Source organism: Microcaecilia unicolor, chromosome 1 (assembly GCF_901765095.1).
Source record: "Microcaecilia unicolor chromosome 1, aMicUni1.1, whole genome shotgun sequence".
NCBI lineage: Eukaryota > Metazoa > Chordata > Amphibia > Gymnophiona > Siphonopidae > Microcaecilia > Microcaecilia unicolor.
The window spans coordinates 87,303,096-87,331,056 of NC_044031.1; the positions used below are offsets into that span (position 1 = coordinate 87,303,096).

The window sequence follows — 27,961 nt, forward strand, 5'->3', positions numbered from 1 at the left end:
TCCCTTACCTTGTGTGCTGAGCCCCCCCCCCCCCCCCCCCCCCAAACCTACTACTCCCAACTGTACACCACTACCATAGCCCTTATAGGTGAAGGGGAGCACCTAGATGTGGGTACAGTGGGTTTCTGGTGGGTTTTGCCGGCTCACTGTTTCCTCCACAAACATAACAGGTAGGGAGGGGATGGGTCTGCCTGTCTGAAGTGCACTGCACCCACTAAAACTTCTCCAGGGACCTACATGCGCTGTCATGGACCTGAGTATGACATCTGAGGCTGGCATAGAAGTTGGCACAACATATTTTGAAATATGTTTTTTGAGGGTGGGAGGGAGTTAGTGACCACTGGGGGAGTAACGGGAGGTCATCCCCGATTCCCTCCAGTGGTCATCTGGTCATTTCAGGCACCTTTTTGTGCCTTAGTAAGAAAAACAGGTCCGGGTGAAAACGTCCAAGTGTTCGTCAGGGAAGTCATTGCTTTTTTCGATTATGGGTCAAGGACGTCCAAGTACTACTACTACTACTTATCATTTCTATAGCACTACTAGACGTACGCAGCGCTGTACACTTGAACATGAAGAGACCATCCCTGCTCGACACAGCTTACAATCTAATTAGGACAAACAAGAGATAAGGGAATATTAAGGTGAGGATGATAAATAAGGGTTCTGAACAAGTAAAAGGGTTAGGAGTTAAAAGCAGCATCAAAAAGGTGGGCTTTTAGCTTAGATTTGAAGACGGCCAGAGATGGAGCTTGACGTACCGGCTCAGGAAGTCTATTCCAGGCATATGGTGCAGCAAGATAAAAGGAATGGAGTCTGGAGTTAGCGGTGGAGGAGAAGGGTGCAGATAAGAGAGATTTACCCAGTGAACGGAGTTCCTGGGGAGGAATGTAGGGAGAAATGAGAGTGGAGAGGTACTGAGGAGCTGCAGAGTGAATGCACTTTTAGGTTAATAAGAGGAGTTTGAACTATATGCGGAAATGGATAGGAAGCCAATGAAGTGACTTGAGGAGAGGGCTAATATGAGCATAACGACCCTGGTGGAATATTAGTCGTGCAGCAGAATTTTGAACAGATTGAAGAGGAGAGAGATGGCTAAGTGGGAGACCTGTGAGAAGCAAGTTGCAATAATCTAAGCGAGAGGTGATAAGAGAATGGATGAGGGTTCTGGTAGTGTGCTCAGAAAGGAAAGGGCAAATTTTGCTGATATTATAGAGAAAGAAACGACAGGTTTTAGCAGTATGTTGAATATGTGCAGAGAAGGAGAGGGAGGAGTCGAAGATGACCTCAAGGTTATGAGCTGATGAAACAGGAAGGATGAGAGTGTTATCCACAGAAATAGAGACTGGGGGAGGAGGAGAGGTTGGTTTAGGGGGAAAGATAAGAAGCTCAGTCTTGGTCATGTTTAGTTTCAGATGGCGCTGAGACATCCAGGCAGCAATGTCAGACAGGCAGGCTGATACTTTGGCCTGGGTTTCGGCTGAGATTTCTGGTGTGGAGAGGTAGGCATGTCCAAGTCCAGCCTTCGCTACGCTTCCGACATGCCCCCTTGAACTTTGGCCATCCTTGCAACAGAGTGCAGTTGGAGATGTCCTAAATCGAGTTTCGATTATACCGATTTGGATGTCCCTGGGGAAGGACGTCCATCTTCCGATTTATGTCGAAAGATGGACACCCTTCTCTTTCAAAAATGAGCCCCATAGTAACATAGTAAATGACAGCAGATAAAGACCTGAACAGTCAGTCCATCCATCTGCCCAACTGACACACTCGTTATCAATTCATGATTAAATCAACAATTAATGTGATATTATATAGTTTATCAGAAGTCTTTTCTTGGCGTTTCTGGGGCACAGACCGTAAAAGTCCACCAAAGTCATATAAATGATGCAATGGGATACAGGCAGCCAATGTGCAGCTTTCAATTTGATGCTGGATTCCACATTAGGAGTCACCACTCAGGAAAGGGATCTAGACATCATCATGTCAATGTAACTTGTTAACTGCTATAATCCCTAATAAGGATCAATGCGGTGTTCAACAGAAAATGCAGAATACTGCAATTTTAAATAAATAAAATATTTCCATCCCTAAAAATAATTATTCAGACATACAAAACAAGTTACTTCTATTTAATTAGACAAAAATGTATATATAGTTATGCTCTATTCTATATTCAAAGGGAGCAACTTCCAAAATGATATCCACACTGAAAACAAGGTATTGGCTATTCTGGAAAAATGAACATTTTGGAAAGGATGACAACAAGGTATCAGTTGATTATATAAGTAAAAGGAAAGCTTGGGCAAGGATGAGACAATTATCAACAATTCAGAAGTACACTCACTCAGTATTTGAAAAAAAGAAACCCAAAAAACAAACACAGGGCCCTGTGCATTAGTGTTAACATGCCTACAATTAGCGCATGCTAAGCGTGTAGGCACCTATAGGGATATTGTAGGTGCGTACACGGTTAATGCGCATTAAAAATGCTAACACACCTACAATGCAACTTAGTCAACAGGGCCCAAGATGTCTTAAATAAAATGTGTTCCTCAATTGAAAGCCAATTTAAATTAATACAAGACAAGACACATTACTGAATCTACCAAGTCCAAAAATCAGCCTAAAACTGCAATGTTCTGTATCAATTGCAATTTTCTTATTGATGTAGAACTTAAACTAAGGTAAAAACTGTTGCAGCAATTTAAGTGTGGTAAAATAGTCATTTCTACCAATAATGAGAAGGCTTTCTGATCAAAGTATGACTTTAAAAGTCACAGATGCCTCAACCTAAAGAAAGTCTTTTTCCATAACTGATTTATTTGGACATGATGAATCAAATATAATACCCAATTCTCTTGATTCTCACTGTACAGGCAGAACCTGACCCCTTAGGCAGAGTAATTGATAAAGGTACTGAAATTACTATATTCTTAACCACAATACCTTTGTTTTATCAGTATTTAACTCAGTGGCGTAGCCAGAAGTCAATTTTTGGGTGGGCCAACAGGTTGGATGGGTGGGCACTAGACAGTGGTTTGCTGGTAAATGTTTAACAACAGGCTCTCTCCCCGGTCCACCTCTGCGCCCCCCCCCCCCCCCCTCAAAATTGCAGAGCTGGCTATAGCCGGAGAGAGAGCCTTGGGGGGGGGGGGGGGGAGGCAATGCATTACTCTCTCCAGGAAAAAAAAAATTAAATGATCCCAGGTTCCAATCTAATTCATGTTTAATGTGGGATAATATGCCATAAATAAATATAAACTTTTAATGTTGAGCACCTGATTCTCAAAGTGGACATATTCCAAACACTATAATGAAAATAAAATGATTTTTTTCTACCTTTGTTGTCTGGTGACTTTGTTTTTCTGATCATGCTGGCCCAGTATCCGATTCTGCTGCTATCTGTCCTCTTAACTCCGTTTCCAGAGCTTCCTTTCCATTTATTTCTTTACTTTCCTCCTTCCTTTCTTGCTCTACATCCGTAAGTAAAAGCTGGGTCCTCTGCAGACTTGACTGTCCAGTGGATCCAGCTTCTGCCTATTTTCTCCATCCATGTGCTGTTTTTCTCCTCTTCCTTTTCCTTCATATATCCTTCCTCTCTCTTCCCTCCCCTCCATCCATGTCAGCATTTCTTCTCTCTCCCTTTCCCTCCATCCATGTGCATCTCCTTCCTCTGTCTTCCCTCCCCTCCATCCATGTCCAGAATTTCTTCTTCTTTCTCCCCTCCATCCATGTGCATCTCCTTCCTGTCTTCCCTTCCTTTCCCTCCATGTCCAACAATTCTCTCCCTGCCCTCCCCTCCATCCACCCATGTCCAGCAACCATCCTCTCTCTACTGCCCTTCCTTCCATCCATGTCCAGCAACTCTCTTCTACCCTCCCCTCCATCCACCTATGTCCAACAACTCTCCTCTCCCCTGCCCTCCCCTCTATCCACCCATGTCCAGCAACTCCCCTGCCCTCCATTCATCTATCCATCCATATCCAGAAATTCTCCTCTCTCCCCTGCCCTCCCCTCCATGTCCAGCAATTTCTCCTCTCTCCCTGGTCCTTGTCCTCCCATCCATGTCCATCGATGCTCCTTTTCTCCCCTTTGACCACCTCCCTCTCATTCCCTCTCCAGCACTCCCATTCCCCCCTCTGTCTCTCCCTTACCCAGTCTCCTAAATTCCTCCCCCATCTTTCACCCACTTCATTAGTCCCCCATTCCCCATACTCTGTACTTACCACCCCTCCCAGTCCCATCCATCTTCTGCGCCTTCCCTAAGCTCACTACCCCTCCCAGTCCCATCCTTCCCTCTGCTCACCACCCTCTGCTGAATAAAGAAGACAACGTGGATGCAGACAGCACAGCTTGCTGTGCTTTAAGTGAATGGCGACGGCTGCGCAGGGGAGTAGAAACAGATTTTTAAAAAATGGCTTCCTTCTGGAGTTGCAGCGGCGAACTGGCGGGCGGCGGCACTAAAAGCATAAAGCAGCGAAGCTCTTCGAGTCCGTCCTTCGCTTTCCGTTTCCTGCCCTCTCAGCGTCCCGCCCGCCCGAAAGGAAATGACATCAAAGGAAGGCGGGACGCTGAGAGGGCAGGAAACGGAAAGCGAAGGACGGACTCGAAGAGCTTCGCTGCTTTATGCTTTTAGTGCCGCCGCCCGCCAGTTCGCCGCTGCTGCAAGTCTGGAGAGATCAGTTGGGTGGGCCTGAGCGAGGCCCACCCGTAGCTACGCCCCTGATTTAACTTCAGCTTGTTGTCCAAAGCCCAACCTTGTATTCTCTGTATAATCCAAGAAACCTTAACAGAATCTAAGATTTCAGTTGAAACCTTTTAGTGTGCGGCAGCATCCAGGAAAGCAATCAAAATGCTAGGAATTATTAGGAAATGAGCAGAGAATAAAATGGAATAAAACAAAGAACATAAATCTCAAAAAAAGATAAAGCGGAATTAGAAAAGGTACATAGGACAACCAAAATGATAAGGGGATAGATGACTTTCAGATGAGTGGGAAAGCGCGGGGTACAAAAAAAACAAATAAGGGCTCTTCAGCTTAGAGATGAGACCGTGAAGGGAGGAGGGGGAATGATAGCGGTCTATAAAATCCAAAATGGAATGGAATGGTTAATGTGAATCACTTGTTTATTCTTTCAAAATATACAAAGAATAGAGGACACACCATGAAGTTCTAAAGTAGTAGATTTAAATAGAAGAAAATATTTTCTCATTCAGTGGAAAGTCAGGCTCTAGATCTTGTACTGGATGATGTGACAAAAGCAGTTAAGCACCTAAAAAAGGGCTTTGGACTAGAGAGTTGCACGGGGACAGAAATCCTACCCATCCCCGCCCGTCCCTGCTGGAATCTTACCCGTCCCCACCCATCCCCGCTGGAATCTTACCCGTCCCCACCCATCCCCGCAAATATTTAAACCATCCCAATCCGTCCCCGCAAGAATTTAACCCATCCCCACCCATCCCCGTAAGAATTTAATAGTACATAAAAGAAAGTTCCAGTCAGCTCCCTTTCTGGATTTGAGCCACAACACTGTAGGCAAGGACGGACCGGAAGTTGAAACTTGGAACACTCTGGTGCGCACATGTAAGATTTGTCTCTGATTCACTGGGATTGTGTGCTGAGAGGCCGCCACATGCACGCGCCAGTAGGTCAGGTGACATCTGATTCTCGTGCCTGTGTCAGAGCTGAGGTCTGTGCACCAGCCTGGGAGCAAAGAGGATTAATAGTAACATAGTAAGTGACAGCAAATAGACCTGAACGGTCCATCCACTCTGCCCAATAGTCACACTCATGATCAATTCATCATTAAATCAACGAGTGTGATATTATATACTTGATTATGGTCTTTCTTTCGTGATTCTAGAACAAAGACCACAGGATTCTAACTGGCCCCATCCTTATGTTCCAACTGCTGGAGTTGCCATCGAAGCCCACTCCAGCCTATTCATGTTCTCATTTGTGGAACACAGACCGTAAAATTCTGTCCAGCACTGTCCTCATGTTCCAGCCACTGAAGTTGCTGTCTAAGCCCTTTCCAGCCCATCCTACACCAGATTGCCATGTATGAGACACAGAACATACAAGTCTGCCAGGTATCAGCTCTAGTTCATCACAGCCAGAGTCGCCATCTAAGCGTCACTTGACACATCCACACACATGCAGCCATTTAAGGTTAGCTTTTATATAACTTCCATTTTCTAATTAGAGATCCTCTGTGTTCATCCCACGCCTTTTTGAATTCTGTCATCATTTGTGACTCTACCACCTCCTTAATGGAAGACTTTCCACATTTATGCTGTTAAATCAAGGAAGAAGAGGAGGAGACAGCACTCAAATAAATTGGTATTCGGTAGATGAGAGGCTGGTGCAGGTGCAGCTTACACTTCCACGGGAAGCCCACAGAACTGGTTCCATCCCCGCGGGAACCCCGCAGGAACTGCCTCCGTCCCCGCGGGAATCCCGCGGGTTCCGCAGGATTCCCGCGGGGACGGAAGCCGTGCAGCTCTCTACTTTGGACAAATTCCTGGATGAAAAGTTCACCAACTGCTATTAAAGTACACCTTGAAAAGCACTGCTTATCCCTGGGGGTAAGGAGCATGGAAACTACCTACTTTTTGGGATCCTTGTGACCTGGATTGGGCACTATTGGAAACACAGATACTGGGCTTGATGGGCCTTTGGTCTAAACCAGTATGGCAATTCTTATGTTATTAAAATGCATAAATTTGTATGCAGAAGTAAAAAAATAAAATAAATTCAAAACTGACTCATGGCAGGGCCAATGCATACATTACCAGAGAAGGAAAGGCAGCTCCTACAATCAACTTATAGAATGCACCTTAGAGAATGCGTCCTTTAAGCTCTGAGACCAGCACTATCAAAAAAGCCTGACCGGGAGGGATGGAGGCAGCAAAGACACAAAAGAAAAGAAGTGGAACAATTGAGGCAGAATTTAATATACAGAACTCTTAAGAACAGAGTTGTAAAACACAATGGATGCTTCATGAAAAGATTACAAAACTTTACACTACTGTAGCAGTACGTTTATTGCCTATATTTGACATTAATAAAATAAAATAAAATAAATAAATAAATAAAAGGACTGAATAAGGAATTTGTATATAATTTTTCTTCATACCACTGATAGCTCAACTGGGTCTTACCAAACAGTTTTACACAATGTGTTTCAGTTCATTTTTGGGGTTATCCACTTCCTACCTGGCAAAGTCTGGGCTAATGTAAGGAGCAGTTCGAATATTTTCAGCAACATAATTCAGTGTGAAAGGAAGGGAGAAGTGAGTCTTCATCTGACATGGTTTGAAGGTAGGATCCTAAAAGATCAACACATTAATGAATAAGCTCTGCAAGGTGCCAGGTCAAGTAAACAGACAACCTGCAAAAGTAAAACAGCTTAAGCATCGGTGAAGGAAAGAATACAAATCTTTGCTTCAACTAATACTAGCTACAGTAAAACGCCGATTATCCGGATGTCCAATTATCCAGATTGCTTCTGTTCCTTAGCTTTTCCATTTTTTAAAATCATAATCTTTGTTATCATAGTTATCACATTATACCTGATATACAGTAAAAAAAAAGTGTTATAACAAATAGCTTGATATATTTTCCCCATTTATAATTGAAAACAAAAAATAATGCTCAACATGTAACTCTCAAAGTATATTCTCTTTTCAAAAATGAATGTCCAATTATCCGGATGTATGATTATCCAAACCCCTTCTTGCAGAAGATAGTCCGGAGAACCGGAGTCCTACTGTATTTTGTTATTCAAACACAAACATCCATGCCTCCAGCAACAGGTTGCTCACCATGACAATACAGATATTTTGTTTATTGTGAAGGCATCCCCTGCTTTCTCTGGATATAGCGTCTTGCTTGGATACATTCTAATCTGTGACCAGTCTAAACTGTAGATGCACAGCATCCCATCCGGTTGCTAATATAGTCAAAGAGGAATTGGAACGAGGAGACACTTCTACAATCTGGTCTTTCATTTTTTAATAGAATTAGATTTTTCCTAATAATGCGCATAGTTCTATCAGCTAAAACATACACAAAGGCAGAATCAAAATAAAATAAGAAGCACACGCTAACCTAAATTTTACATGCAAGTAAAAAAAACCCAAAAAAAAACGGGGTGCAGAAATGGGAAGGTCACGGGCAGAACAGGGGCACACCTAGCATTTATGAATGTTATATAATAATTGGTGATGGGGAGGGGAGACATGTGTCTAATGCAAATGGATGTGCCTAAAGTTAGGCATGATTCCCAGGTGTAAGCACTATTCTATAAGCCATGCCTAACTAAGTGCAGCTTATAGAATAGCGCTTATTGCGGTGCCAAGTTTTTTTGACGCCATATATAGAATTCACCCTATAGTGTGTATAGTTTTAAAATACATTTATCAAAAAACAAAACCAGAGTAGTAATTAATCTAAACTTCCGAACAGAAAAATAATTTTACTCAAAGATGCAACATTTTAAAGATTTTGGTACAGATTTCCCCCATGCAGTAATACTACATTATAACTAAGGCTTCTGTTTGGTGATTTACTTTAGCAAGCAATGTAGTCCCAGGGGAATTCTGAGCTGCGGGCACTGCTGATTTCTTGCAGTGCCAATACTTGTGATAACATAGCCATCTTCATAATTAAGTACATAAGTACATAAAGTAATGCCACACTGGGAAAAGACCAAGGGTCCATCGAGCCCAGCATCCTGTCCACGACAGCGGCCAATCCAGGTCAAGGGCACCTGGTGAGCGTCCCAAACATACAAACATTCTATACGTGTTATTCCTGGAATTGTGGATTTTTCCCAAGTCCATTTAGTAGCGGTTTATGGACTTGTTCTTTAGGAAACCGTCTAACCCCTTTTAAAACTCTGCTAAGCTAACCGCCTTCACCACGTTCTCTGGCAACGAATTCCAGAGTTTAATTATGCGTTGGGTGAAGAAACATTTTCTCCGATTTGTTTTAAATTTACTACACTGTAGTTTCATCGCATGCCCCCTATTCCTAGTATTTTTGGAAAGCGTGAACAGACGCTTCACATCCACCTGTTCCACTCCACTCATTATTTTATATACCTCTATCATGTCTCCCCTCAGCCGTCTCTTCTCCAAGCTGAAAAGCCCTAGCCTCCTTAGTCTTTCTTCATAGGGAAGTTGTACCATCCCTGCTGTAATTTTAGTCGCCCTTCACTGCACCTTTTCCAATTCTACTATATCTTTCTTGAGATGGGGCAACCAGAATTGAACACAATACTCAAGGTGTGGTTGCACCATGGAGCGATACAACGGCATTATAATATCCTCACACCTGTTTTCCATACCTTTCCTAATAATACCCAACATTCTATTCGCTTTCCTAGCTGCAGCAGCACACTGAGCAGAAGGTTTCAGTGTATTATCGACGATGACACCCAGATCTCCTAACGTGGAACCTTGCATGACGTAGCTATAATTCGGGTTCTTTTTTCCCCACATGCATCACCTTGCACTTGCTCACATTAAACGTCATCTGCCATTTAGCCGTCCAGTCTCCCAATCTCGTAAGGTCTTTCTGTAATTTTTCTCAATCCTGTCGCGAGTTAACGACATTCTGAATAACTTGTATTTGTTACTACAAATGTCAGCAGCTACAAAATCCGTGCTACCAGATGCCACAGATTCCCAAAGGAAAATTCTTGGAAACAAAAGCCCTAACCATAAGGCAATAGATCACTTCATCCCCCCCCCCCCCCCCCAAGCTCATCTTCCCACCAAACCTATGCTCCTCTAACCTGGGGTCAATGCAGAAAGCTACTGTGGGAAACAGCACACCCTTAATGAGCAGTTTACCTGCACGTTAAGGGCCACTGTATGCTAAAAGGATCTTGTGCTCCCACAGACCAGCACACAGCATATTAAAATGCAAACTGAAGAGCTGATGCTGATCCACAGCATGCAGGGCTGTACAATGATGTTTACTATGGGAGATCAACATCAGAAATCTATCCCCCCCACCCTGGTGGGGATAAGGAGGAGGCTGGTTGGTGCTGGAGCCAGTCCCATTGAGGGGTGGAAGGGCCACAAAATCGGGGCCAGTGCAGACCACCAGCACTTTTTTTTATTTTTTAAAAAAAAGACACCCTTCCTGTCAGTGCCTGAGCCAATTTTGGCTCAGGCACTGACAGAAAGGGTGACATTTGGCAATGAGCTGCAGATTACTGCATTCTGCAGCAAATATTTTGTAGGAAATCCACATGCAGTCAGTGGCCCTAATGTGCTGCTTTCTGCATCAGCTCCCCTATCTCAATGAACTCAGTCTCCCCCCCCCCCCCTCCACACACACACACACTTCCTTTAATCCCATGTCTCTCAAAGTCATTCTCCCCCCATACTTCCTCTTACCTCCAAGTTATCTTCCACACCGCATGGTCTCAGCCCCTACTCGTCTCCACTGGTTCTCTTACCCTGTCATTCCCAGTTCATGTGCCACCTGCACAAGTCCTCTACCCCAGCTCATTTGCTCCCACATGCATGTATCCTCTAGCTTATTCCCTCCAAGACATATGCCATTATACCATGTCTCTCCAAGCTTATCTCCCCCACTGCAGATCCCCAGCCCCCACTAACGTCTCCCCCCCCCCAGCTCATTCCACATGCATCCCCTTACCTCCTGTCTCCTCCAACTCATTCCCTGCCCCCCAACCCTTATTCCTTTACTGTCTATCTCTCACAATATATGCCCCTTTATTCCCTTCTGTTTCTCCCAGCTCATCTCCAAAGCTCCATAATCCCCCCTCTCACACACACACCCCTGCACCCCCAGTTTCTTCAGCAACTCCCAACACTAAGCACTTCTGCAAGACTGGTTCAGACCCTGTGACTTTTCTTGCATATGCAACTTTCTGAAAGTAGGAGTCATATCCGTATTCAAAATCTTGTAATGCTCTCAAAAGCATAGCACAGTCTGACAGAGCCATGTAATGCAGGACGAGACAATGGCACCCACTTGCTTTCAACTGCAGCTCTACATCCTGCCAGCCTATGAATTTCTGCATATAAATGGGTAAATTCTGTGCTCTGGCGGAATTCTGCACAAATTTTATAATGGGCAGAATTTCCCCAGGAGCAGGTAATGCAATTGTGTACTGTCACTCATCCGTTCATTTTCTTGTATAAGAAATATATCTATATAGCTGCAGCAAAGACATCAAATTAAGTGTGGCCCTTAGACTTTCAGCTGAATGGAACGCAATTCCACAGGTATGAAGTACAACCTAGTATGTGCAGATATGAGGGAGTCTGGTGCCTACTCTCTTCAGTTATAGCTTCTATAAAATGTTGTAGATTATTAACAATTCCCATCAGGACATAATTTCTGTACTTACAGTAATCAGCTTCCTTGTGATGTTGGATTGACCTGTTTCACTTCCAAGAGGTAAAGATTTCTACAAACAGAATGCTTTGCATTAAATCAAATAATCAGACGAGACGGTATACCTAGTGTTAATGCTACAACATGTAAGTTATCACATTTGCTTTTGCACTAAAACAAATACTAATTAATAGCATTCTTCATTCATACTTTATATAAATTCATGATTCGCTTACTGACATTGAAACAGTGAATAACTTAGCATTTAATATGAATTTATTTTTTATGTGCAAACAAAAGAATCACATATTTCAGCCAATAAGAACTACCTGATATGAGCTTTTAATAGTGCTTTGAATAAACACAAACGTCTATTTAAAATTTTGTTACAAACCAATAGGGCTGGTTATATGGATTATTAGAATGGTGAAATAGCCCCACATTATTAAATATAGCTGAGCTCTCACAGAGAGAAAGAATAAGCCAACTTTTGCTGTAAAAGATAGTCTCTGAGCAGTGGTCCCCAAACCTGGTCATGGAGGCACCTCAGCCAGTCAGATTTTCTGGATATCCATAATGAATATTCATTGTGGATATCCTAAAAACCTGACTGGCTGGGGTGCCTCCAGAACCAGGATTGGGAACCACTGTCTCAGAGGATAGACAGGCATCAGTTCTCAAATGGGTTAAGGTCATCTGACAGCCTCAAGTATGAACAATAGAAACAAAGCTTAGAGCCCTAGAGAAGGGTATCATGCATGTGCAGAAAGTCCCACATCAATATAATTATGCAGGGCTACTTCCATTCTGTTTGTAGCTATTACAGAAGACAATTCCCTAGGTAATTCTTATTCACAGATGTCCCATATATGTTATGTTCTATGTATGTTACCATGTATATATGCACCTTAACACAATGCCATTTGTTATTCTGTTACCTGGAAACGGCAACCGCCATTAAGGCAAATGTAAGCCACATTGAGCCTGCAAATTGGTGGGAAAATGTGGGATACAAATGCTACAATACTTGACTCCTTTTTGTACAAATCAGATGTGAGACCTAAGATGTGAGACCTACTCACAGAGCAACTCCCCATTGAATTCCCCCTCCCCCTCCACTGTCCTCTGTCCTATCTAATATTGTAGTTCCAACCCCTTACCTACACTAATACTATTGTCTATACTTCCCCCTCCCCATCTCATGATTAGACTGTAAGACAGTCAGACATACTACTGATGGGCAGGATAGAAAGTTCTTTAATAAACTTGGAAACTGAAGGATTTTGCAGGAGGTATTCTTCTATCTTCACAGAACACTTGTTATAGGTAAGCAAATCTGTCTTCTCAGTGGACAAAGCTGAATAGCACTGCACAGACATAGTAACCCATAGCTACAGAATGCTTTTAAATAAAAGAGAAATGAAGAACATGCCAAAAGAGAAAAGCAAATTTTTTTGTTGACAACTGGTCATTTTTTTTTTTTTTTTTTTTTTTTAACAAAGCTCTTAGCAAAACAGTATTTTTAGGCCTTTGAGGGAAACCTAAAAATAAATAAATGTCTTTAGTTTACAAAGATCTACTCCATTAACAGCTCACAGATACTAAGATGCGGGCAACCGTCCAGCAGCGAAATAGGGGCTATCCAGTCTTTTGCATTCAGTGTTACATGTGAGAGGTCATGTGTGTGTATTCAGTGGAAAGAGCTCTCAGCACTCAGGGAATGAGTCTGATTCCTGGAAGCTAGACTAGCAGACTTGGAGTAGCTGGGGTAGATAGTTATATAGAGGAAACCTACACAGACATTGTATAGGAGTTACACGTCCAACCTGGCAACATCTGAGTTGCCATGGAGGAGGAAGTCACTTCAAAGGACAGCTTCACCTTGAAGAGGCAGAAAGTGATCCTGCAACCAAGACCTGCCCTCTGGGGAATGCAATATACTCTCTGAATATTGATAGCCCTCCACCATAATACCTGTACAGTTAGCAATACTGTGCAAGGACCCTGAACTATTCATTACCTTGTACGTACACAATCTGATAGCCTAAGCAAGTCAGTACATATAACTTATTACAGCTGGCCTCTCCCAGCTCACATGAGGATTTGTAGTGACACACATGACACCACCACCTGCTATACAGACAATGTGTGCCAGGGCACGATAGATATATCTGACATCCTTATGTTTCTGCAGCCTGATTAGTTTTGCTGATGTACCAAAAGCACATCCTTTCTATGCTGGGAACGGAATTGCAGTGGGAAGCACAGAAGCATATGTTTACACTATTATGAAATAACCTATGTATATAAGTATGAACTGCACAAGACACTTTGGGAAAGAACCCCTACGCAGTCCCTGAGCAGTGCTTTGCAGACAGTATCTGAGAAAGGACTTTCCCCTCAGCTAACAATATTATTTCATTGTCTTTGCCAGATTATTCTCCTGTACTGTAAGTACCTTACATTTATTGTATTATCTATGACATTCTTTTTGTCATACAATAAAATTACCTATGTTGTATACCTAATATTGTTGGTTATGTTTATCCCCGAACACCTCCCTTCTAAGGGTAGCCAGGTAAGGGCTACCAGGGGAGCTACCTGGCTCCCTACAATATGTGTCTCCAGGGGCTTCTGCCCAAGAGGGAAGGGCTAGGATAACTGTTATAGTTAGTGATTCAAACATTAGGCATGTAGGTAGCTGACGGATGTGAGGATTGCTTGGTCACTTGCCTGCCTGGTGCAAAGTTGGTGAACCTCACACATTACCTAGACAGACCTGGGCAGGAGCCAGTTGTCACTGTACATGTTGGTACCAACAACATAGGAAAATGTGGTAGGGATGTTCAAGGCCTTCCCCACCCCACCCCTATTCCCCTCCCCCTTGGTGTCCAGCATCCCCATATCCTCCCTCTCCCCAAAGTGTTCAATGGCTTCTCTTCCCTCTCCACAACAGCATCAGCATGTCAGCTTGCCAAACACAACATTTGTTGCACCCTGCGTGAGGCCTTGAGGTTCTAAGCATATTCAAGGCTTGCTGGATCCCATCACTCCTTCTGAACCAGGAACTTTGGAGGGGGCAGGAGCCCTCGGGCCTTGAGCATCTGTACATTCTCAAGGCCCCACACTGGGTGCTATGAGTGTTGTGCCAGCAAGATGACTGACATGGCAGTTCTGCCATGAAAGTGTTAAGGATGGGAAGAAATAGGATGGGACGCAACTGAACATCTTGGAGGAATATGGGGAGATGCTGAACAGACACTGATTGCTGCAACTGTGCTGTCCCCTAAACTGTGCTGCCCTAAGTAGATACCAAGTCCATCTAGTGGTCAGACCAGCCCTTGCAGCAAAACGTGTCCTATGGGCCCTGCAGAAAGTGAAACTGAGGTGGCCCCATGCAATTGTGCCAGCACATGGAATTCAAACACACATGGTACATTGCTCTGGAAAGTTTGAACTTTAGACAGCTTTAGAACCCTTATCATCTGAGCTCCCTCCCATGTCATCACCCATATGAAAATTATGATTTTTAGTCTGTTTCAAGAAGTCATTAATTAGCATACAAGCTCATTTCTCCAATGACCTCACATTCATAGTTTTTCACCGAAAAGATTGTGGATGCTCAATTTCCTCATGGTGTAGCTGGAGATAAAAAGTAGTGAAAAAATTCAAAAGGTGTAGGATAAGTACATTGATTCCCCTATTTAGCACTAAGAAGGGATCAAAAGAAAACAAATGACAGAAAGGAGTATCCTGCATGGAGAGGCAAGTACAATCCTAAAGGCAGCCTTAGAGGTAACTTGCATATTGTTCACAGAGCAGAAGGTATGACTTAGCATCTCGCTGGGCAGACAAGCTAGACCATGCTGGTCATTATCTGTTAACTGTTACTGTGTTATGTAATCATATACCTCAATCACAAGAGGCCGCGCAGCTTTCCGTTCCTTTTTACTTCGATGAATTTTCTTCAGGAACTGCTCTATCTCCTTTGAGGCTCCTGACATCTGCTGAGGCCCAGCATTCACAGAACATCTATTAAAATGAAAGCCATAATCTATAATGCATACCATAAACATATCTTTGTTTTTCCACTAGGGCTGTACCAAATATTCGTATTCGACTTGGCCCTGAATACATTATTCGTATTCAGTCAAATAGTGATTTGAATTCAAGTAAGAATAATCCGAGGCTCCACTGTAAAATTCTACTGAACCCCCCCCCCCCCCCACTTGATCTCCGATTTCATGTTGCTTCCTTTATTTATGTTATAAAGCTCAATGTCCGTTATTCATATTCAACTGAATAGTAAAATATGCTACTCAGTATAGCTCTATTTTCCACACACACTTTCTTCATAATTTTCAAAAGCATTTCATCCATCTGCTTTTTCAGGTGAATTCGTACTTGGAAACTCTCTTAATCAATAACTGTTATACTGGCTACACTGCTGTAAGGATGTAAATCATGGGTGCTATATCAAATAGGTATGTGAGCTCTGGGCACTGCCATTTTGGAATTGCCATTTCAGCACTGATGTTAAATTGCAAGACTTATACTCACAAGAATTTGGGGTACAGGAATATTGGATGCCAAAACACCAGCATCCAAAAGTCCTCTAGTCTGCCCCATGACTGCTCCAAAATCAGCAATGCTCAAAAGTCCTGCTTTAATATCAAACAGGCATCTCAAGCAATTTCCTCAATGCTCTCTGAGGTCCATCAGCAATAATGTGGCAAGGGAGAACTCAACAGAAAGGTTCTTGAAGACACAGTGGCAATGGCCCAGTCCCAGACTGGCCATATCCTAAGAATGGAGGACATCAACTCCTAAAGCTGTATTCTATGGCAAACTGAAAAGTGGGCACAGCACACAGAGAAAACTAATCATGTAAAATAGCCTAAACCAATGGTTCCAAAACTTTCTTGGGTCACAGCCGCTCCTAGGCTATACATTTCCTTTAAAATGTTTCCCCCCTCTCCTCAACAGTGTTGAGTCCTACCTTTGCAGATGGAGATGCCCAAGCCCCACCATCTGAAGAGGTTCATTGTCTGAGGCCCGACCTCCACGCTGCCTGTGTGGTGAACATTACTGGTGGCATTCCCCAGCCACCGACACTCCCAAGCATGCCCTCCTTCTCTTCTCCCTTTTCATCCAGCCTCTGCCCTCCTTCTCTTCCCCCTTCCATCCAGCCTAAGCCCCCTCTCTGTTTCTTCCCTAATTCAGCATCTGCCTCCTCTCTGTCCTCCCCCATACCCAACTACCCTCCTATCATTGCTGCTTCTTTAGACCAGCAGCAGCGGCAAAGCAAGCTACAGCCACCGCGAGGCAGAGCTCTTTATTCACACAGCTGCTGGCTGTGCCTTGGAATAGGACGTGGCATTCGGCCAGGGCAGGACCGTCAGCCACAGGTATAGACAGTTTGGCCCTGCAGTGGCGGCAGTTTGTTTTGCCACTGCAGCTCATCTAGAGAAGCAGCAGCAGTGGCTTAGGTGGCAGCAGCAGGAGGGAGATAGGGAAAATGTGCCACAGCACACAGTTTGGGAACCAGTAGGCCTTAACTACTGGGCACAGGTGGGCTATTTAAATTACGGATATTGTTAAGGCAATTTTTCAAAAGGGAGTTAAGCTGAATTTGCATGACCAAGGTCACAAAGACTTGTGCAATGAAAGGACACTTGCTTCTTATTCTTAAGAATCGGCAGTATTACATTCAAGATCCTATAGACAGTCAGTTATCTTTTAGACTGATCCTTATACACGGTCCAAGTCTATAGATGTTTTAATCAGGAATAGAAAACAGTGTTTATATGGACAGAAGTCAAAGCATACTTGTAGAGAAGGAAATGGAATGTGTCTTAAGAAGGTTCCCTTGCAAGATGTGCAAAATCTTGAATCTATTCCTATACCTGTTTTTTATGTAAATACTTGCTGTTAGGAATAAGGTCAGATTAATTAGATATTGGATAGCTGAGGCAAAACCAGGATTAGTTTGTTTTACTGAAATATGGTTACTTTTAGATGATGACCCTGTCCTATATTATGTCCTGCGGGTTATACGTTTTTAGCTGTAAATCGACATGGGAGAAGGAGGAATTGGTATATTGTACAAAGATTTCTTACTACTACTACTAATCGTTTCTATAGCGCTACTAGGCGTACACAGCACTGTACACATTATATGCAGGTACTTTCTCTGTCCCTAGAGGGCTCACAACCTATTTTTGTATCTAGGGCAATGGAGGGTTAAGTGAATTTTAAAAGGTCACAAGGAGCTGCAGGATCAAAGTCCACTGCACTAAGCATTAGGCTATTCCTCCACTCCAATATTAAATTGAAGGAAACTTATTTCACCATTTTTAGAGATTTTATATTGTACAATACATGATTCTTCATTAATGTTTTTTTTTTAATTATACCTCGTTTTATTGTCCTCCTGGTAAATGGCTTGATGTTAAAGATGATTTTTATGATTTTGTGGGTAAAAATGCTTTACACACACCTTACAATTTATTAGGCAATGTTAATTTACATTTAGAACTACTGGACAACATAAATGTAATTGAATTGAGGATGTTCTTAGACAATTTGAATTTTCAACTACCTATCTCTCAACCTACTCATGAGAAAGGCCACCACTTGGATTTAATAGTCTATTCTTATGATTATTCTGGACAGATTGCCTTTTCCCTACCTAGTGGGAACCAGACAATCTGGTCAGATAATTAACTATCTTCATTTACTATTACCTGGTTATCCTCTGGACTAAGATACATGAAAAATCCTGGATTTAACCCAGTGATAAGAGTATTAGGCAGAAGACTGATCAAGTCCAATTTTGCAAGGATATTGTATTTCAATTCCATTACCAGCCAGTGAACAGATTACTTGGATACATAATTGGAATAAGCACTTTGTTACAGTCAAATAAAATCGCACCAATTTATGAAAATAAAATAAAAACCAGCCAGATAGTGAACGGTATACACCAAAACTTAAGAAAATTAAGCCATAATTGTAGGTCTTTAGAAAGAAAATGGAGAAAAGAAAAAAAAAAAGACCTTAAATAAGTTGAACTGGAGAAAGCAATAAACATCTATAAGAAAGCTATAGTTCAGGCTAAGGAATATTATTCTACTATTATAACGAGATATACCTCTAATGTGAGTAAACCTTTTCAAATAGTAGCTAAGCTGACCAATACCTTACGTATTTGTAAGACATCTCAAGAGTTATTACCACTGCTAACCATTTAGCACATCACTTTCAAACAAAAATGGAGCTTCTTTTCAAGTCATTACACATTCACAATGTGATTATTAATAGATCTTATGTCAATATGCCGGCAGAAAGTTGGCCAACAGACCAACATTGGAATAACTTCTCTAGGTCTCTCAGAAATAACTAGACTCTATATGTTTAAAGTTTGCAAAGTCACACTATTATTTTGATAACTGTCTTACATAATGAAATCGGAACCAAGAATATTTAAGGAGGCTTTAAATCATTGGATAGAAGATTGTTTTGACTGTGGTAACTTTTCAAAAGATTTTTCTGAGATAGTTCTCACATCTATATTGAAAAACCCTTTAACAGTTAAGGATGATGTGGGCTATAGACCTGTGGTCGCAATACCTTATTTTGTGAAGATAATGGAGGTCTTAATGACAAAACAGCTGGTAGATTATTTAGATCAATATGGATTGTTACACAGGTGTCAGTTGGGATTTCAAACAAATCACAGTACTGAAACTTTGTTGGCTACAATTTTGAGTAATGGCCAAAGAGCTCTTGTTATGCAACCGGATCTTTCCAGTGTGTTTGATCTAGTTGATAATGATATACTGCTTGAAATTCTTGATGACTTTGGGGTAACTGGTGGAGTTTATTCATGGCTGAGGGCTTCTTGACTTTTAGGTCCTATCGAGTTAGAATGCAGGGAGTTCTATCCGACAGCTGGTCTTTACTGTCCGGAGTGTCTTAGGGCTCTCCTTTGTCACTGGTTTTATTTAATGTACTTATGCACTCTTTGGTAAACATTTAGAAAAAGAGAGTTGTATCAGTTTCATATATGCAGATGATACAACTATAATTTTTCCAGTTATAAATGACAACATCTCGTTTTTCAATTGTCACAAGTTGGATGACTTCTCATTTTTTTAAAATTAAATAGAGAAAAAGCTACATTTTTATATTAGCAGTGAAAGAATATCAAACTGTGGATTCAAACTTTATGGTTGATGGAAAAGTATATACATTAGATTGCTCTATTAAGATTCTGGGACAAACTATCTATGGAATCTCAGATTAATTCATGAATGAGGAGCTCTATGTTATGAGGAAACTAAGAAGTATTCGGAAATATATTTCTGAAGAACTTTTTAGACTAGAGGTGCAATCTTTAATCCTTAGTAAATTAGATTATTGTAACACCGTGTATCTGGGTTTATCAAAGTGTTTATTGACAAGGATTCAAGCTATTCAAAATACAGCCGTGCGATTCATCTTTTCTTTTAAAAAATCAGATCGAATTACACAGTTTTTTTTATACATTAGCCTTCTATTGAAGCTAGGGTGTTGTTTAAATTGGATTGTCTGGTATTTAAGATTATATATGGCTTGATACCCCAATACATGATTACTCTTGTTTTTCAAAATTACAACAATTTCATAATGTTCAGAATCTCTATTTTCTTTTCCTAGTTTTGAGGGATTGTGTTAAAGAAATTGTTTACCTACCTTTCTGCATATCATGTGGCTAGACTATAGAGTTATTTCCCACTCAAATGAAGGCATTAGCAATTATGATCTTTTTAAGAGGGCCAAAAACATTTTTGTTTGTGAAACACAATCAGAAAGTAATTTGTTAGTTTATGCTAATTTTTGAGATTATTGCTATCTGACAAATAACTGATATTAGTGATGTTGATTATTTTGTTACATTCTAGATCTATTTGGATCTAGTACCTGATATAATCCGCTGTGAACTATATGATTGGTACTAGTGGACTATAAATGAATTAACTAACTGTACTATCAACTTGAAAGAAAATTATAGACATATTCAAAAAGTAAAGCATGTTGTGTAGATCACTGAAGCAAGCTCCTAGTTTAATGCATTTTGAATTTGATTTTTGGACAGCAAAATGTTTTATAGGACATTACATATGTTATATTATAGAACATCATGTTCCTTCTCCCCTAGAAAAACAACTGTCTAGAAACTAAAAAAAAATGTCTTTAAAGCACAGGAGACTGGAAGTGATGTCAGCGCTGCTGATGGCTACTTAGAACTGGAGCTCTGCACAGGTGCAGTGTCTTTTGATCATTTAATTCACCCTGCCTGACAATTTGGGCAGCTCTTCAGCGGCAGGAGTCTAGTTTGGAGATTTAGTTTGGCAAGCAGCAGTGACAAATCTCTTGAGGAATAATACTGCTTTGACAACAAGGTAAGCACAGCAACAAGATGGCGCCTATACTATCTGAAGACTGCAGCACTGATGCAGATAAACAGGGATTCCTCACGGGTTCTTGACTAGTTTTGCAATGAATGGAGGATTTGAAGAGAGATCTTTAAAAAAAAAAACGAATTCTATCTAGTACACCAAGATATTAAAGCTGTGGTTGAGATCAAGCAAGATGTTAATGGACTATTTGCTAGACAGAAAAGAAGTTGAGAAGCACATGGCCACTTGTAAAACTCATGTAATGGAGCTGAAGGCAGGTATGAATGAGTCTAAGGATATGAAAGCTCTATGGGTTAAGGTACAGGACTTGGAAAACAGATGCCACCGAAATAACACCGGCAGAAAAGGGATCCCCGAGTAGGCGGCCTTCACTGACTGCAAACTTGTGGTTCAAGAGATAGTGCAGATGTTACTAGAGCAGCTGGACACTCCAGGAATCAAGATTAAAAACTAATACAGCACATAGGGCACTTGGCCCAACAACAGCCACAACAGTGACATTATTGCTTCTATTCACGATTTTAAAATTAAATATTTACAGGCAAGCAGGGAAGCAGGAATCTATCCTGTGGAAAAACATCAATATTTAAATATATCCCGATGTATCTCAATCACCCTGCAAAAGAGAAGAGTTCAGAGACGCAACTTTATTTTTGCGAACTGAACAAATTAGATACAAATGGGGTTTTCCATCGGGCCTTATTTTTACAGTAAAGCAAAGTTATTCACCTGTAGCAGGTATTCGTCGATGACAGCAGACATATTCTCATAAATGGGTGACATCATCCAACAGAGACCGGTGTGGGCGCTGCCAAAGTGTACTGCCATTTTAAATCTTTAAGGCAGTGTTCCTAACATGCACGCACAGGTGCTATTCTGTCAGTCATGGGAGTGGAATTTGGGGTGGGTTCGGAGTATAGCCTTGTCATGGTAGAATCTGCTGTAAGGAGGATCTGTCATAATGGCTCTTTCTTCTGCCAGAAGAGTTAGTGAGCTTCAAGGGCTTGAAGCTCACTAACTCTTCTGGCAGAAGAAAGAGCTATCAAGAACAACACTTTATAAGTGAGGAATTTTAGAAAATAAGAATGCAGTGTTTCAAATGGAGGTTTCATGAGAGAGGAGAGAAAACACTGAGACACCATATTGAGGCAGTTTGATGGGAGGTTTAGTGCGATATAAACCTTTCATGAATCTAGCAACTAAAGGATACACTGAAACTGGTCTATTAAGTTTAGCATGAAAAGTATAGCATGAAATGGCTCTCAAATGTACTCTTACTGAGTCTTGAGGCCAGAATTGGATAAATGGAACAGGTATTCAATTAGAATAGGTAGAGAACATGAGATGGGATTGAGTGATTTAGAAACGCACTAGAGAAGAAAAAAAACTTTTCTATTTTAGGAGGCAACATTTTCTTGTGGAGGTTTTCTTAGAAGCCAGAAGTATCTGAGAGATTACATGAGATATGTTTAAAGAATGCAATTCTATATCGTCAGGTACCATGCCTTGAGGGCTAGAGAACAAAGGTTTGGATAAAGAAGGGATCCATCATTCTGAGTTATGAGGGTTGAGAAAGGATCCAACCTGAGTGGTTCCTTGGATGACAACTCCAGGAGTAGAAGAAACCAAATTTGTTGAGGCCAATAAGAAGGAACTATAATCATAGTTCCTTGGTCTCGATGGATTTTGAGAAGTATTTTCCCGATTAGGGCAGTGGGAGAAAAGCATAAAGATTTTTCCCCCAGTGAATGAGGAAGGCATGAGCAGCTAGGGGATTGGGAGCATACAGTGTGGAACAGAATTGGGGAAGATTGTTATTCTAAGGAGAAACAAACAGATCTACCTTCAGTGTCCCCCACTTCTGAAATATCTGGTGGACGACTACAGTGCTGAGAGATCATTTGTGAGGTTGAAGGACTCTGCTGAGCTTGTCTACCAGGGCATTCTGCTTTCCAGCTAAGTAAACAGCTCTGAGGAAGGTGTTTTAGAAAGCTGTCCATGTCCATATCTGGACTGCCTGCTGACAAAGGAGGTAAGATCCAGTTCCTCCCTGCTTGCTCAGGTAATACATAGCAACCTGATTGTGCGTAGACTAGTATTACCTGGTTGAGAGTTCGATCCTGGAAGGTCTTGAGAACGTTCTAGACTGCTCGCAATTCCTGGAGATTGTACATAAGTACATAAGTAATGCCACACTGGGAAAAGACCAAGGGTCTCTCTGTTCTTGCAAGGACTAAGAACCCTGTGCATAGAGACCATAAGGTGTGCTTCCCACCCTGTCATGGAAGCTTCTATGGTAAAAAAAACATGAAAGGGGCTGGATTAGGAAGCCTTGGGTCAGATAGTGCGACACCATCCACCACTGAAGAGGGTGGCAGAGCAGTGCAGTTAGTCAGATATGACCAAAAGGAGCCCCATGGCCGTGTCCATTGCAAGGATTTCTGTTAAGAAATTCAAAAGTGGAAGCGAGCAAATGGTATCACATGAACTGTTGAGGCCATGTGACCAAGGAGGCAGAGCATCTGACGTGCAGACATATAAAAGTCACCTAGAATATCTGAGTGGCAAGATGTATTATAGCGTTTGCTCTCTGTTGAGGAAGGTATGATCGACCTTAAGTTGTGTTGAGAAGAGCCCCTATGAATTTCAGAATCTGCACTGGTTGAAGATGTGATTTGGGACTTCATATACTAACTTTCTATAGTTTTTTGCAACTACATTCAAAGCAGTTTACTACTACTACTTATTTCTTACACGCTACTAGACGTACGCAGCGCTGTACACTTGAACATGAAGAGACAGTCCCTGCTCGACAGAGCTTATGATCTAATTAGGACAAACAGGACAAATAAGAGATAAGGGCATATTAAAGTGAGGATGATAAAATAAAGATTCTGAACAAGTGAATAAGGGTTAGGAGTTAAAAGAAGCATCAAAAAGGTGGGCTTTCAGCTTAAATTTGAAGACGGCCAGAGATGGAGCTTGACATACCGGCTCAGGAAGTCTATTCCAGGCATATGGTGCAGCAAGATAAAAGGAACGAAGTCTGGAGTTAGCAGTGGAGGAGAAGGGTGCAGATAAGAGAGATTTACCCAGTGAACGGAGTTCCCGGGGAGGAATGTAGGGAGAGATGAGAGTGGAGAGGTACTGAGGCGCTGCAGAGTGAATGCACTTACAGGTCAATAAGAGGAGTTTGAACTGCATGCAGAAACTGATAGGAAGCCAGTGAAATGACTTGAGGAGAGGGCTAATATGAGCACAACGACACTGGCAGAATATTAGTCGTGCAGCAGAATTCTGAACAGATTGAAGAGAAGAGAGATGGCTAAGTGGGAGACCTGTGAGAAGCAAGTTGTAATAGTCTAAGCGAAAGGTGATAAGAGTTTGGATGAGGGTTCTGGTAGTGTGCTCAGAAAGGAAAGGGCGAATTTTGCTGATATTATAAAGAAAGAAATAACAGGTTTTAGCAGTCTGCTGAATATGTGCAGAGAAGGAGAGGGAGGAGTCGAAGATGACCCCAAGGTTACAAACTGAGACAGGAAGGATGAGAGTGTTATCCACAGAAACAGAGAATGGGGGAGGAGGAGAGGTTGGTTTAGAGGGAAAGATAAGAAGCTCAGTCTTAGTCATGTTTAGTTCCAGATGGCACTGAGACATCCAGGCAGCAATGTCAGACAGGCAGGCTGATACTTTGGCCTGGATTTCGGCTGAGATTCCTGGTGTGGAGAGGTAGATCTAGGAGTCATCAGCGTAAAGATGATACTGAAAACCATGGGATGAGATCAGAGTAACAAGGGAAGAAGTATAGATGGAGAAAAGAAGAGGTCCCAGGACAGATTCCTGAAGTATGCCAACTGACAGTGGGATAGAAGGAGGGGAGGATCCACTAGAGTATATACTAAAGGTACGCTGGGAGAGATAAGAAGAAAAACAGGAAATAACAGAGTCCTGAAATCCAAGTGAGGACAGCGTATCAAGGAGTAGGCTGTGATCAACAGTGTCAAAAGCAGCAGACAGATCGCGAAGGATAAGGATAGGATAGAGACCTTTGGATCTGGCCAGGAACAGATCATTGGAGATTTTAGCAAGTGCTGTTTCAGTTGAATGAAGGGGACGAAAGCCAGATTGAAGAGGATCAAGGATAGCTTGAAATGAAAGAAAGCCAAGACAACGGCGGTGAACAGCATGTTCAAGTATCTTGGATAGGAAAGGGAGGAGGGAGATGGGGCGATAGTTGGAAGGACAGGTAGGGTCCAATGAAGGTTTTTTTAAGGAGTGGTGTGACTACGGCATGTGTGAAGGCATCAGGAACAGTCGAAGTGGACAGTGAAAGATTGAGGATATGACAGATAAAAGGGATGACAGTAGGAGAGTAGTGTTAAGTAAATGGGTGGGAATAGGATCAGAGGAACAGGTAGTTAGTTTCGAGGAGGAAAGAAGATGTGTAGTTTCCTCTTCAGTGATTTCAGAAAAGGAAGAAAAGGAGGTAGGGGTTGGAGGGTTGAGAGAATGGACTAAGGGAAGGAGAGGTGGAAGTGATCTGGTTGAGAATTCAAGTTTAGTCTTGTAAACCTTATCATGAAAGAACACAGAGTCTGGGGGGGAAGTGAAGAGGGGGTTGGAGGTGAAGGCAATTTGTGGAGAGAGTTCAGTGTGGCAAAGAGACGTCGAGGGTTTGAGCCAAGAGAATTTGTCAACTGGATGTAATAGTCCTGTTTGGCAAGTAAAAGAGCAGACTGGAAGGAGGTCAGCAAGAATTTGAAATGTATGAAGTCAGCATGGGCACGGGATTTCAGCCAAAGGTGTTCGGCAGAGCGGGCACAGGAAGGTAGGTAGCGGATTCTAGAGGTCAGCCAAGGCTGGGGTTTGGTACGTTTTACAGAACGGGGAATGGGAGGAGCGAGAGTATCCAGAGCAGAGGAGAGAATAGTATTATAGGAAGAGACAGCCTCATTGACAGACTTGGATAATATAGTGGTAGAGAAGAGATTTGAAGCACTGGAGGACAGAATAGAAGGGTCAATAGCCTGAAGATTCCTAAATGTATTGGTTAAGATTGGACGGGACTGGGGAGGAGGGTGTTTAAGTGTGAAAGTTATCAGATGATGGTCAGAGAGGGGAAGAGTTGAGGCACAGAAACTGGAGAGTGAGCAGTTTGATAGAGGATAAGATCAAGACAGTGGCCATTCTGGTGAGTGGGGGCAGTGGAGCACAGTTGAAGATTGAAAGAGGATGTTAAAGCAAGAAACTGAGAAGCATAAGAGTCAGAGGGATCATTAGCATGAATGTTAAAATCCCCAAGAATAAGGGAAGGAGATGAAGGTTCAAGAAAGAAGGAAAGCCAAGCATCAAAGTCAGTGAGAAAGGAAGAAAGGGACTTATCAGGGGGTCGATAAATGACTGCAACTCGGAGAGGCACAGGTGCAAATAGACAGATGGAGTGGACTTCGAAGGAAGAAAAACAGTGAGACTGAGGTGGAAGAAAAGGTTGAAATCTACAAGAGGGTGAAAGTAGTAGCCCAACACCACCTCTGCGGCCATCCGGGCGAGGAGTATGGGAGAAAAGATAACCTCCATGGCATAGGGCCACGACTGAAGCAGAGTCTTCATGGTAAAACCAAGTTTCAGTTAGGGCAAGCAGATTGAGAGTACGAGAGATAAAGAGGTCATGGATGTAGGAAAGTTTGTTACAGACAGAGTGGGCATTCTACAGAGTGCAAGAGAAAGGCAGGGAAGAAGGGGGAGGAGAGGAACAGAAACTAGATTGGAGATATCAAGGTGTGACCTGCACAAATAGGATGAGAGCTGATGTGGAGGACCAGGATTGGGATTAATGTCCCCAAAGGAGAGCAGGAGAAGAAGCAAGAGAGTACGGAGAAGAGTAGGAGAGGTATGACAACAGCGACGAAGGCGAGATGTACTCAGATAGAAAGGAGATGGATGAATGGAAGGAAGGAAATGTTGAAGGTTGAGAGCAGAGAAAAAGGAAGAGGAAAAAAAGAGATGGTGAGATGATGAATAGAGAGGGTGGACAATATGTGCCTGCAGTGTACAGTGGTTTCAGATGGAGAAACAGATTAGGAAGGGACAGTACCAGGAAGAAAAAGTGTACTGGAGCCACAAGTAGTAACTGGGAGAAAAATAAATGTAAAGGGAAAAATGCCCCGTGCGCCATCAGGCACGCGGCACCTAGAGTGGAGGCCCTGAGTGCATTGGAGTGGACCTGGGAATCACCCCGTAGAAGGTTGTAAAGGATATGCAGATGAGCTGCAAGTCCTCCACAGCACCTGAAAGGAAGCCGGTGGTAGAGCTGGGCACCTCTCAGCCGAGGAAAGGCTTACCAAGGGTTAGGCCGAAGCCAGCATTCCTCCCCGAGGGTCGCCTGATCCTAGCCTATACAGGTACTTATTTGTACCTGGGGAAATGGAGGGTTAAGTGACTTACCCAGAGTCACAAGGAGCTGCACTGGGAACTGAAACCAGCTCCCCAGGATCAAAGTCCGCTGCACTAACCACTAGGCTACGCCTCCAAATCCGAGAAGTTCTAGGAGTTGTCTTGTTGACTTCATGAAAGCAGTGGTGAATTTCCGAATGGATGCCTTTATGAACCAGTCATCCAGGTAAGTGAAGACATGGATACCCCACCTCCGAAGTGCTGAAGCAATGTTGGGACTTAGATTTGGATATTGGGGAGGGGGGTTAATTGTTTTGTGGATGAATGATATTGTGAAGAAAGTGTGTTTTAAGCCTGTAAAATGTACTGGATATTTTCCTGTCTTAAATACGTCTGAATTGTATTTCTCCTGTTTGGCCATAAGATGGTGACTGTTTATGCTTAAAGCTGTTCCAGAGGACTGACTTATCTTTCTTTGATTTGGCACACAGATAACAGGAAGTGTCTGTAGTGATGTAACCAGTTTTTATTTGAAACTTTATTTTCTGTGCTCTGATTGGCCTGGAGTTTTCAAATTACTCAGAAGTGGCTGGCTGTTGCTTCAGTCTTAGCCCAGGAAGAAGAGAGAGACAGCCCAGGAAGAAGAGAGAGACAGATCTCTCTGCTGAGGCTCAGTGAATTATATGTCCTGATCTTTCCAGGTACTGTTTAGCCAGTATGG

The 27,961-nt window shown here is 42.4% G+C and overlaps 1 protein-coding gene across 1 annotated transcript in view; it reads right to left on the minus strand.

Annotated features, from left to right (window-relative positions):
• Nucleotides 1-27,961, minus strand: part of PITRM1 (pitrilysin metallopeptidase 1) — a 202,173-nt gene that overhangs the window by 33,942 nt on the left and 140,270 nt on the right. The window contains exons 18-20 of the mRNA XM_030198926.1: nt 15,295-15,415; nt 11,397-11,456; nt 7,220-7,332 (exon numbers count right to left, since the gene is read on the minus strand). Coding sequence (XP_030054786.1) covers nt 7,220-7,332; nt 11,397-11,456; nt 15,295-15,415 — 294 coding nt within the window. The remainder of the gene's footprint in view (nt 1-7,219; nt 7,333-11,396; nt 11,457-15,294; nt 15,416-27,961) is intronic.